The sequence below is a fragment of the Entelurus aequoreus genome, linkage group LG19, assembly GCF_033978785.1.
Source record: "Entelurus aequoreus isolate RoL-2023_Sb linkage group LG19, RoL_Eaeq_v1.1, whole genome shotgun sequence".
Taxonomy (NCBI): domain Eukaryota; kingdom Metazoa; phylum Chordata; class Actinopteri; order Syngnathiformes; family Syngnathidae; genus Entelurus; species Entelurus aequoreus.
Genome location: NC_084749.1, coordinates 45,172,098 through 45,184,914, shown reverse-complemented (window position 1 = coordinate 45,184,914; position 12,817 = coordinate 45,172,098). Strand labels below are relative to the sequence as shown.

The window sequence follows — 12,817 nt, the reverse complement described above, 5'->3', positions numbered from 1 at the left end:
ATCCATGTTACCTCTAACTTCATCTAGACTTTAGAATCCATGTTACCTCTAACTTCATCTAGACTTTAGAATCCATGTTACCTCTAACTTCATCTAGACTTTAGAATCCATGTTACCTGTAACTTCATCTAGACTTTGGAATCCATGTTACCTCTAACTTCATCTAGACTTTAGAATCCATGTTACCTCTAACTTCATCATTGGTACTTTAATCTTTAATCTAGACTTTAGAATCCATGTTGCCTCTAACATCATCTAGACTTGAGAATCCATGTTACCTCTAACTTCATCTAGACTTTAGAATCCACATTACCTGTAACGTCATCTAGACTTTAGAATCCATGTTACTGTAACTTCATCTAGACTTTAGAATCCATGTTACCTGTAACATCATCTAGACTTTAGAATCCATGTTACTGTAACTTCATCTAGACTTTAGAATCCTTGTTACCTGTAACATAGACTTTAAAATCCATGTTACCTGTAACTTCCTCTAGACTTTAGAATCCTTGTTACCTGCAACATAGACTTTAGAATCCATGTTGCCTCTAACTTCATCTAGTAGCAGTCCGTGGGACGTGCTACCGTGTGTGACCCCCGCGACGCCGAAAAGGACAAGCAGTAGAAAATGGATAGATGGATGGATGGATTATTATTATTATTATTATTATTATTATGTAGCTTTAGTAGAAAACATGAATCATTATTATTTCTATGTAGCTTTAGTAGAAAACATGTACAATTATTATTACTATCAGAATCAGAAATACTTGATCCACACGCAGCTCCAATAAAGGTCACATTCCCAGGTGAAGCGCCTAAGACTGTGGTTCTATTCCCTCCAGTCGTGCAGCTGCCACTGCCCATGAACACTGGGCTCCATCACCTGAAACCTCATTAGGCTCCAAAATGATTTCTTGTCTTTTTCCATGTCCGCCCCTCCATCTGCCCGCCAACGTCAGAGCGGCGCTATGGCGAGCTTTCCAGGCCTGGACGCGGCTCCCGCACGTGCAGCGCAAGGAGCGAGAGAGGGAGCAGCGGCGGGAGAGACTGGGCCGCAAAGTGATCGAGGTTCTGCCCGACTTCTGCTCTCGTCCTCAGTGAAGGCTCCGTGGTGCCACACAAACTCCTCACATTATCACAAGGGACCACCAGCCAGGCCGGCCATCGACAGGAACCCCAGACCCCGGACCCACCTGCAGGGCGAGCAGCAGGCCATAGACCGACGTGCCCGGCAGAGGACAAGGCACGGGAGAAGCAGAGAAAGCCAGCCCCCAAGCCAACTACCAGCTACCTGCAACCTAACTTGGTTGGGCCCGCAGGTGTAGAACATGTTAGGCAGGAATGATCCGCCAGACAAAAACTAATGACACCTGTTCACCGGCGAGGAGAAGAGGATCAGACTCAAGAAGACAGAGCAAGTGGTCCAGAACTAACCAAGGTAGTGAGGGACATAACGCTGGTTTTCTTTACAACGCAATACAACTATGGCAGGTGACATTTTGTTTGTTTGCATCTCAACAGTTGTTTTTCTCACTAGCATAGGGCGAAACTATCCTTTCCCAGGCACACCCTCCTGGTTTTGGAGTATAAAATATTATGGGTTTTGGCACTAACCGCTGGACGAGATGTGACCCATCTAAGTCTAAGCCTAGATGTGACCAATCTAAGTCTAAGACTAGATGTGACCAATGTAAGTCTAAGACTAGATGTGACTAATCTAAGTGTAAGACTAGATGTGACTAATCTAAGTCTAAGACTAGATGTGACCAATCTAAGTCTAAGACTAGATGTGACCAATCTAAGTCTAAGAATAGATGTGACTAATCGAAGTCTAAGACTAGATGTGACCAATCTAATTCTAAGAATAGATGTGACTAATTCAAGTGTAAGATTAGATGTGACTAATTGAAGTCCAAGACTAGATGTGACCAATCTAAGTCTAAGACTAGATATGACTAATTGAAGTCTAAGATTAGATGTGACTAATCTAAGTCCAAGACTAGATGTGACCAACTAAGTCTCAGACTAGGTGTGACCATCCAAGTCTAAGACTAGATGTGACCAATCTAAGTCTAAGACTAGATGTGACCAATCTAAGTCTAAGACTAGATGTGACCAATCTAAGTCTAAAACTAGATGTGACTAATCTAAATCTGAGACTAGATGTGACTAATCTAAGTCTAAGACTAGATGTGACCAATCTGACATTTATTCCATGTGGACGACAGCAGCTCTGCTTTTGAATTAGGACGCCCAACCTTCTGACTGTGCTTTGTCGCCCTCTGGTGGCCAAATTAGGAGCTACAACAACAATACACATTCCAAGGAGTAAAATGTAGGCCTGAAACAAAAACAGTTTGTCTGGTTTTTTTGCATGTTGCACCTAACACGCCCCAATTGGTGTATTTGTCCTCATGGTTGTGTTTTATTTGTGTCAACCATGGCCAAGAAGATGTTTCAATACTGCAAAGGTGATGTCCAGTAAGTGGGACAGCACCACAATGTCAAGTAAGTAAGGAGGCAGTGAACATAGTCGTGTGTAAAAGTGCCATTTGGAACGTCGCTTATCCTCATCGGTCAGTGCACGTTTTGGTCATTAATATTTTCCCATTATGATGAATGGAAAACGAAAAACAAAACATTGGTTTATTTGAATTTTATTTTGAAAAAACATTGAAACACAAATCGTACTCCTTTTTAGGGTCAAAAAGCAAAAGCCCATTTAAAAAAAATAAAAATAAATCTGTTTAATTGTAACTTCATATTTTGTATAACAAAAATGACCACGTGGAGGGGATCTACTTCATTCATATATATCATTTATATTGATTTATTTATGAAAGAGAGGATTTTGTTAACAAGTCAAAGGTGTTTAATGATAATACAAGCATGTTTAACACATATAGATTCCTTTCTTTCATGCAGACAAGAATATAAATTGGTGTATGACCTGATTCTCATGACTTGTGATGAGTTTGTAGTCAGCCATCGCTCAATGGACTTCTTTAAAGGAGGTTTTATTCTGAAAAAGAAGTAAAAACCACTTAAAGTCCTTCTCTGTGACTCCTTGTAGAGCTCTGCTTCCTACACATAGAAAACACACTTTTTACCAGCACGACGTAATGGTCATGTGACATGAAAGGACCGCTTCAAAATAAAAGCTTGTAGCGCTCAAAGTAGTGGTTGAAATAACACAAAAACGCTTGATATCTGAAGGGTGTATAAAAAGTAAACAATATAGGGCAAGAAATACAAACGTAAACCGTTTATTTTTGTTAGAAAACGACAGCAATTTGGACACAACTCACCTCAGCGTCGCAAGCAGCGAAGTGAGGAGGAAGGGGAGGAGCTACAGAAGCCTGACGGCATGCCATGACAGGAAGGAGTCAAATAAAATAACAGTCAATCAACAAAAATAGAGGAACTATTTTGAGATAAAATTCACACAAACACAATACTTCAATAACAAAATAAAAACATTCCGAAATATCAAGAAAGTGCATTTGTAACTGCGTTACAACCGTATTAAAACACGTGCAAACTTGATCTACTTAACTCGTGAGCAGAGTCTCTTAAATGAGGAAAACATAGAGAGCAGAACAGTGGCGTGCAGTCACTAGAGGCAGGGGGAGGCGGGGCCTCACGTGCCATCATGGAAAGAAAAAAAATTTTAAAAGAAAAACAATTAATTAAATTGTTATATGTATCCAGTGATTATACGATAAAGTTATTTTCCATTTAACTTCACCAGTTTTAGATTATTTTTATTCAAAATCGCTGAATTTTCACATTTGCCGTTCAAATACTGAGAAGAGACGGTGCGGGGATCAGCAGCCCGTTGAGGCACGTCACTCAGTTGTGCCTCAACATGGATTGCGCAATGACTCGGCTAACTGCTGGCCTGCTGTGCAGTGAGACCGTATTGCTATAGGAATTATATTATACATTTCCATAGTTGAGTTAGCTGAGGTATATAATGTACAGTGTATTTTGTCAACAACTGTATGTGTGTAAAGTATTTCTTGTGCTGAGCAATCATAAAACGGCTGCGAAGACGCACTGGCTGAGGCTCGCATTAATCCCGCCTCCTGGTGGTAGAGAATGCAGCCCCGCCGTAGAATGCACCCCCTCACGGGAGTGTTGTATCAACTAAAGCCCACACTTAAACTTCCCACGTGCAAGATTGAATCTATTTAAAAAAGTGATTTAATAAGAAGCCAAAAAGTGCAAAAACAACAATGTTCGTGTTGGAGGAGTTGTGAATGAATGCTGGGCCACAACATTAGGTACACCTGCAGACTGCAGCACGGATTTCATATTTCATTCATTCACAACTCCTCCAACACCAACATTATTGTTTTTGCACTTTTTGGCTTCTTATGAAATAACTTTTTTAAATAGATTCAATCTTGCACGTGGAAAGTTTAAGTGCGGGCTTTAGTTGATATAACACTCCCGTCAGGGGGTGCATTCTACGGCGGGGGTGCATTAATCCAGCACAACAGCGGCGCATGGACTGCATTTATAAGTAAAGGTAAGACCATAATAACATTTTTTTTATTAAATGTGCTTTTTTGTGTGCTACAGTTTGTATGTGTAAAGTTAAAGTACCAATGATTGTCACACACACACTAGGTGTAATGAAATTTGTCCTCTGCATTTGACCCATCCCCTTGTTCACCCCCTGCTAGGTGAGGGGAGCAGTGGGGAGCAGTGGGCAGCAGCGGCGCCGCCCCTTGGAATAATTTTTGGTGATTTAACCCCCAATTCCAACCCTTGATGCTGAGTGCCAAGCAGGGAAGAATGCTGGTATGAGCTTTTAAACATAACCCGTTAACTGCTGCCAATCAAATGGTGAATAAGATACTCTTTAGGGTTCATATGTTTGTAAATCTGACTGTGATGAAGTCAGTGCCTCACCAGCCATGAACCTCACCGCACGCCACTGGAGCAGAATATATAGATCAATCAATGTTTACTTATATAGCCCTAAATCACGAGTGTCTCAAAGGGCTGCACAAGCCACAACGACATCCTGGGCTCAGATCAGGGCAAGACATGCAAAACAAGTGTCAAATGTTTCAGTATTCCTGTAAAAAAAAAAAAAAGATACACAGCAGATTGTGAGACACTTTTACAACTAAAATAACAAATTCCAGCTGTTTGAATGATTTAGTGTTGTCAAGACGTGGACTATGACGACGCAATTTACTGCGTGGATTGCGAACCAGACTGGACATGGCGTGAAGGTCGATACAGGATTTCATTTGACTATAAAAAGGAACAAACAAAAGGCGCGCACAAGGCGGAGAACAAAAAACAAACTTGGCTATGAAAACAATATACTAGCACAAAGGTAAAACTATGAACATAAAACAAACAGCACTTACTGTGGCATGAGCGGAGCGTGAAATGAACATCAACATGAAACTATGAACAGGCATGAGGTAGTAGAGGTAGCATGAGGTAGCACAGGGGTGTCCAAACTTTTTCCACTGAGGGCCACACACTGAAAAATCAAAGCAAGCGGGGGCCATTTTGAAATGTTTTATTTAAAAAACCAATACAATATATGTATACAAAATATACATTTAGGCCTCCACTCAAGCTTGATCCCGGGGACCCCAAAGGGTTTTGGTCAAAAAAATATAAAAAATGTGTCATTATTCAGTATTATTATTTTTATTATTATTGAAGTTTTAAATCTCTAGACCAGGGGTCGGCAACCCAAAATGTTGAAAGAGCCATATTGGACCAAAAATACAAAAACAAATCTGTCTGGAGCCGCAACAAATTAAAAGCCATATTACATACAGATAGTGTGTCATGAGATATACATTGAATTAAGAGGACTTAAAGGAAACTAAATGAGCTCAAATATAGCTACAAATGAGGCATAATGATGCAATATGTACATATAGCTAGCCTAAATAGCATGTTAGCATCGATTAGCTTGCATTAATGCAGTGACCAAATATGTCTGATTAGCACTCCACACAAGTCAATAACATCAACAAAACTCACCTTTGTGCACTCATGCACAACGTTAAAAGTTTGGTGGACAAAATGAGACAGAAAACGAAGTGGCATAAAACACGTCCTAGAAAGTCGGAGAAAGTTATACATGTAAACAAACTACGGTGAGTTCAAGGACCGCCAAAATTAGTAGGACAAAACGGCGCTCGCCAAATACTCAAATCAGTGAAGCCTGTTTAATATAAACAGTGATTTATAACAATTAGGGAGGTTTGCGTCATGTTTGTCCTCCTACGGAAACCATATTAAAACAAAAACTTTTTTTTTTTTCCTCATGTTTTTCCATTTTTCATACATTTTTAAAAAAGCTCCAGAGAGCCACTAGGGCGGTGCTAAAGAGCCACATGCGGCTCTAGAGCCGCGGGTTGCCGACCCCTGCTCTAGATCAACATTAGGTCTATCTGTCAATATAACCTTTTTAAAGATGTAAGTTGTATGCTCTTTTTGTCAAAGAAAACCCTTTTTTTTAATGGAAAAAACACAAAATATGCAATATTTTCACCCAATAAAATTTTTAAGTGGAATATTTGACATTATATAATAATTGGAGCCTTAAAAAGGTCAATAACTCATAACACCATTGATTTTAATTCATTTATATTTTTTGAGCAATGGCACAAAAACAAATCACACTAACATTATTGGGGATCCAAAAGGGTCCTACTCATAAAAGTGTTAAAAATTAAATTATACATTTTTTTTTACTGTTTACTTTTAACACAATAATCTCAACTTCAGATCTATCCACCAATTATACATTTTATTGTTGTTTATGTTTTTTGTTTGTTCGTTTGAGGCCAAACTTTAAAAAAACAGCTCGGTTTTTTTATATGGCAAACACAAAATATGCAACATTTTCCCCCAAAAATATCTCAAAGTGGAATATTTAATGTGACGTAATTGGAGCCTTGAATAGGTCAATAATTCATAATGACATTGATTTTGATTCATTATTATTTTTTAAAGAAATAAACAGCCTGCATGGCAGCTTTGTGTTATTAGAGTAAACATTGCAACATTTTCTTGTTACATCTCACCTGTTTGCTCTTTTATTCCATTTTTAATGTTTTACATTTTTTCCAATCGTATTTTTAAAATGTGCCGTAGGGCCGTTAAAAAATGGCCCCCGGGCCGCACTTTGGACACCCCTGAGGTAGCATGAGTAGTATCAGGTAATGTCGCCAGCCTGACTGCCTGGCAACTGCAAGCTTAAATACTAGTGACATGATTAGTGACAGGTGCGTGATTCCAAAACGTGAAACAGGTGAAAACTAATGGGTTGACATGGTAACCAAACAATGGAGCGTAAACAGGAACTAAAAAGAGTCTTAAACCAACAGGACATAACTAAAACGAAACATGATCACAAAGGCACGACAAGTGTAAATTTAGGGTTGCCAAACGTCTCTTTACAAATGGAATTGTAACTTGAGACAAAAGTAGGTGAAGTATTGAGACTAAGAGGGTCGCACTTTGTCTCGTGTTACTGTGAGAATCACAATTAGTTTGTCAAACGTCAACAGAAGACAGGGCTCTTTATGAAACCACAATCTGGAACGGAAATCACGTCGTATTTAAGAGAATCAAAGAACCGAATTCACCTTTCCTTCTGTTGATGCGAGTAGTGTGGTGGTGTGACAGTGGGTGTGGGTGCGCTTTCCGGTCAGGATGGGAGGTAAACATTGAGCTGAATCATCGCGATTGTTGTGCTGTGGCGACCCCTGGTGGGGAAAAGCTGAAAGACATTTACTGATTTTGTTCTGTTAAAGGCCTACTGAAAGCCACTACTAGCGACCACGCAGTCTGATAGTTTATATATCAACGATGAAATCTTAACATTGCAACACATGCCAATACGGCCGGGTTAACTTATAAAGTGACATTTTACATTTCCCGGGAAACTTCCGGCTGAAAACGTCTCGGTATGATGACGTTTGCACGTGACGTGACGGATTGAACGGAAGTATTGGGACACATTGTGTCCCAATACAAAAAGTTCTGTTTTCATCGCAAAATTCCACAGTTTTCTGGACATCTGTGTTGGTGAATCTTTTGCAATTTGTTTAATGAACAATGAAGACTGCAAAGAAGAAAGCTGTAGGTGGGATCGGTGTATTAGCGGCTGGCTGCAGCAACACAACCAGGAGGACTTTGAGTTGGATAGCAGACGCGCTATCTGACGCTAGCCGCATCGATGATTGGGTGAAGTCCTTTGTCGCGCCGTCGATCGCTGGAACGCAGGTGAGCACGGGTGTTGATGAGCAGATGAGGGCTGGCGTAGGTGGAGAGCTAATGTTTTTAGCATAACTCTGTCGAGGTCCCGTAGAGAAGTTAGCTTCAATGGCGTCGTTAGCAACAGCATTGCTAGGCTTCGCCAGGCTGGACAGCATTAACCGTGTGGTTACAGCTCCAGGGTTTGGTTCTGTGTCTCCTGATAGTAGTATTGTTGATCTTCTGTCTATCCTTCCAGTCAGGGGCATGTTTCTTCTGTTTCTATCCGCAGTTAAGCACGATGCTATCACGTTAGCTCCGAAGCTAAAGTGCCTCGCCGATGTATTGTCGTGGAGATAAAAGGCACTGAATGTCCATTCCGCGTTCTCGACTCTCATTTTCAAGAGGATATAGTATCCCAGGTGGTTTAAAATACAAATCCGTGATCCACAATAGAGAAAGGAGAGTGTGGAATCCAATGAGCCAGCTTGTACCTAAGTTACGGTCAGAGCAAAAAAAGATACGTCCTGCACTGCACTCTAATCCTTCACTCTCACTTTCCTCATCCATGAATCTTTCATCCTGGCTCAAATTAATGGGGTAATCGTCGCTTTCTCAGTCCGAATGGCTCTCGCTGCTGGTGTAAACAATGTGCAGATGTGAGGAGCTCTTCAACCTGTGACGTCACGCTACTTCCGGTACAGGCAAGGCTTTTTTATCAGCGACCAAAAGTTGCAAACTTTATCGTCGATGTTCTCTACTAAATCCTTTCAGCAAAAATATGGCAATATCGTGAAATGATCAAGTATGACACATAGAATGGATCTGCTATCCCCGTTTAAATTTTTTTTTAAAATTTCAGTAGGCCTTTAATTTTACACTAAAATAGGAATCATTGACCTTTTGGATTCTTATTACTCCAAATGATGCAGCTAATTAAATTCAGATTTGAGTCAAAACGTGTAAAAACTGTTTTACATAAATAAAACAGACAAAAGAAAGTCACCATGCCAAAAAAATGTCTCCCACTTATTTGCCAAGCCTGCGTGTGATAGGTGTGGCCCGCCAGGTAGAAAGTGTGCCCAGGGTATTCTAGTAACTTATGCACAGATGAGATGTGTCAATATCAAAGTATTACTTTGAAACACTTTTTGGCAACCAACAATACATCAGGTGGGTTGCATATGACCTCACATCCGCTTTTCGTCTTCTTTGCGACTTAACTCCCACCATGGTCAGGCAGCTTGAGCGTGGCACTAAAACAAGTGAGATTGAGTGTCCAGTTGGAGCACAAAATGTCTTCTTGCTGTTCCAGTCCTTGAAATAGAGAGATAGGCAAGAGCTTAAAGAGTTAAAGTACTACTGATAGTCACACACACACTAGGTGTGGTGAAATTACCCTCTGCATTTGACCCATCCTCTTGTTCCTCATTCATAGATCAGATGTTCTTCAAGAAGATATCCTTGTTAATAGATCAAAGGTTCTTCAGGAAGAGACCCTCATTCTTTGATCAGTGGTTCTTCAAAAATAGATCCTCATTCATGGATCAGAGGTTCTTCAAGAATAAAGTTAAAGTTAAAGTACTACTGATAGTCACACACATACTCGGTGTGGTGAAATTACCCTCTGCATTTGACCCATCCCCTTGTTCCTCATTCATAGATCAGAGGTTCTTCAAGAAGATATCCTTGTTCATAGACCAGAGGTTCTTCAAGAAGAGACCCTCATTCATAGATCAGAGGTTCTTCAAAAATAGATCCTCATTCATTGATCAGAGGTTCTTCAAAAATAGATCCTCATTCATTGATCAGAGGTTCTTCAAAAATAGACCCTCATTCATGGATCAGAGGTTCTTCAAGAATAAAGTTAAAGTTAAAGTACTACTGATAGTCACACACATACTCGGTGTGTTGAAAGTACCCTCTGCATTTGACCCATCCCCTTGTTCCTCATTCATAGATCAGAGGTTCTTCAAGAAGATATCCTTGTTCATAGATCAGAGGTTCTTCAGGAAGAGACCTTCATTCATAGACCAGAGGTTCTTCAAGAAGAGACCCTCATTCATAGATCAGAGGTTCTTCAAAAATAGATCCTCATTCATAGATCAGAGGTTCTTCAAGAAGAGACCCTCATTCATAGATCAGAGGTTCTTCAAAAATAGATCCTCATTCATAAATCAGAGGTTCTTCAAAAATAGATCCTCATTCATAAATCAGAGGTTTTTCAAGAATAAAATTAAAGTACAACTGATAGTCACACACACACTAGGTGTGGTGAAATTACCCTCTGCATTTGACCCATCCTCTTGTTCCTCATTCATAGATCAGAGGTTCTTCAATAAGAGGTCCTCATTCATAGATCAGAGGTTCTTCAGGAAGAGACCTTCATTCATAGATCAGAGGTTCTTCAAGAAGAGACCCTCATTCATAGATCAGAGGTTCTTCAAAAATAGATCCTCATTCATTGATCAGAGGTTCTTCAAAAATAGACCCTCATTCATGGATCAGAGGTTCTTCAAGAATAAAGTTAATGTTAAAGTACTACTGATAGTCACACACATACTCGGTGTGTTGAAATTACCCTCTGCATTTGACCCATCTACTTGTTCCTCATTCATAGATCAGAGGTTCTTCAAGAAGAGACCCTCATTCATAGATCAGAGGTTCTTCAAAAATAGATCCTCATTCATAGATCAGAGGTTCTTCAAGAAGAGACCCTCATTCATAGATAAGAGGTTCTTCAAAAATAGATCCTCATTCATAGATCAGAGGTTCTTCAAGAAGAGACCCTCATTCATAGATCAGAGGTTCTTCAAAAATAGATCCTCACTCATAAATCAGAGGTTCTTCAAAAATAGATCCTCATTCATAGATCAGAGGTTCTTCAAGAATAGATCCTCATTCATAAATCAGAGGTTTTTCAAGAATAAAATTAAAGTACAATTGATAGTCACACACACACTAGGTGTGGTGAAATTACCCTCTGCATTTGACCCATCCTCTTCTTCCTCATTCATAGATCAGAGGTTCTTCAATAAGACGTCCTCGTTCATAGATCAGAGGTTCTTCAGGAAGAGACCCTCATTCATTGATCAGAGGTTCTTCAAGAATAAAGTTAAAGTTAAAGTTCTACTGATAGTCACACACATACTCGGTGTGTTGAAAGTACCCTCTGCATTTGACCCATCCTCTTGTTCCTCATTCATAGATCAGAGGTTCTTCAAGAAGATATCCTCGTTCATAGTTCAGAGGTTCTTCAGGAAGAGACCTTCATTCATAGATCAGAGGTTCTTCAAGAAGAGACCCTTATTCATAGATCAAAGGTACTTCAAGAAGAGACTCTCATTCATAGATCAGAGATTCTTCAAGAAGAGCCCCTCATTCATAGATCAGAGGTTCTTCAAGAATAGATCCTCATTCATAGATCAGAGATTCTTCAAGAAGAGCCCCTCATTCATAGATCAGAGGTTTTTCAAGAATAGATCCTCATTCATAGATCAGAGATTCTTCAAGAAGAGCCCCTCATTCATAGATCAGAGGTTCTTCAAGAATAGATCCTCATTCATAGATCAGAGGTTCTTCAAGAAGAGACACCTAGGGGATCACAGAGGTACTACTAGTTTGAGAGCTTGTTTTAAATTGAGAGCTTTGTCTTCCGGCTCGGCTCCTTCTTCACCATGACGGACCGATACAGGGTCCTGCAGTACTGATCCACGTCCACTATCCTTCACTTGTGAACAAGACTCCGAGGTACTTGGACTTCTCCACTTGGGGAGATGGCACTCCACCCTTTCCCTGGCGACAAGCGCAGACTCGGACTTGGAGGTGCTGGTTTTCATCCCAGTCATTCAGCCATCCAGTGAGAGCTGAAGATCCAGTTGGAGCTAGCAGGACCACATTATCTGCAAAACGCAGAGACCTCATCCTGCATCCACCAAACCGGATCCCTGACTTTGTTCATAAAACTTGTGAACAGAACTGGGGACAAAGAGTGTGTGAAGCTGGTCCACAGTTCCATATTTAGGATCCTATTTCAGGTGAACAAGTCGGCATTTTCATTTTGAATGGACGAGTTGGGAGATGAAATGTAGGACTCCGGTTTTTACTTTGTTTTCGCTTCAAACGGCAACTGTCGGCTTCCAGGGAATTCAATATGTGCAAAACACTTCCTGGTGTGTGTGTGTGTGTGTGTGTGTGTGTGTGTGTGTGTGGGTGTGGGTGTGTGTGTGTGGGTGTGGGTGGGTGTTTTTTCATGGTTGCATATATTTGTGTGTAAGCCTGCAGTGTGTCTCTGTACCGCGATCTTGGTGCTCTCACAAACACCGTAGCACAGTCCAACACAAGTCAAGAACTACAGGTGTGTGTCCATGAGAGACTAGAAGGAGTTAACAGACTAAGAAGGAAACAAAGTAACAAAAGTTACGAAGAATGTGGAGCAGACGGCGTCCACAAAGTACATCCGTTCTTGACCTCAGCATGGAAAGAAATAAGAAATGTGTTTTAAATCTGAACTTAAATAGTCCTAATTACCAACAGAAAATGATCCGGGGAAGCCATCTATGTCAAG

At 40.4% G+C, this 12,817-nt stretch overlaps 1 protein-coding gene across 4 annotated transcripts in view; it reads left to right on the top strand.

Annotated features, from left to right (window-relative positions):
- ccdc191 (coiled-coil domain containing 191) overlaps window positions 1-2,753 on the top strand; it is a 52,204-nt gene extending 49,451 nt beyond the window's left edge. The window contains exon 14 of one of the 4 annotated variants that reach the window (XM_062028557.1): window positions 963-2,753. In XM_062028557.1, the coding sequence (XP_061884541.1) occupies window positions 963-1,104 (142 nt within the window). In that variant the 3' untranslated portion in view covers window positions 1,105-2,753. The remainder of the gene's footprint in view (window positions 1-962) is intronic. The other 3 variants (XM_062028556.1, XM_062028554.1, XM_062028555.1) reach the window with 3 other exon arrangements.
- Window positions 2,754-12,817: the final 10,064 nt, after the last annotated feature.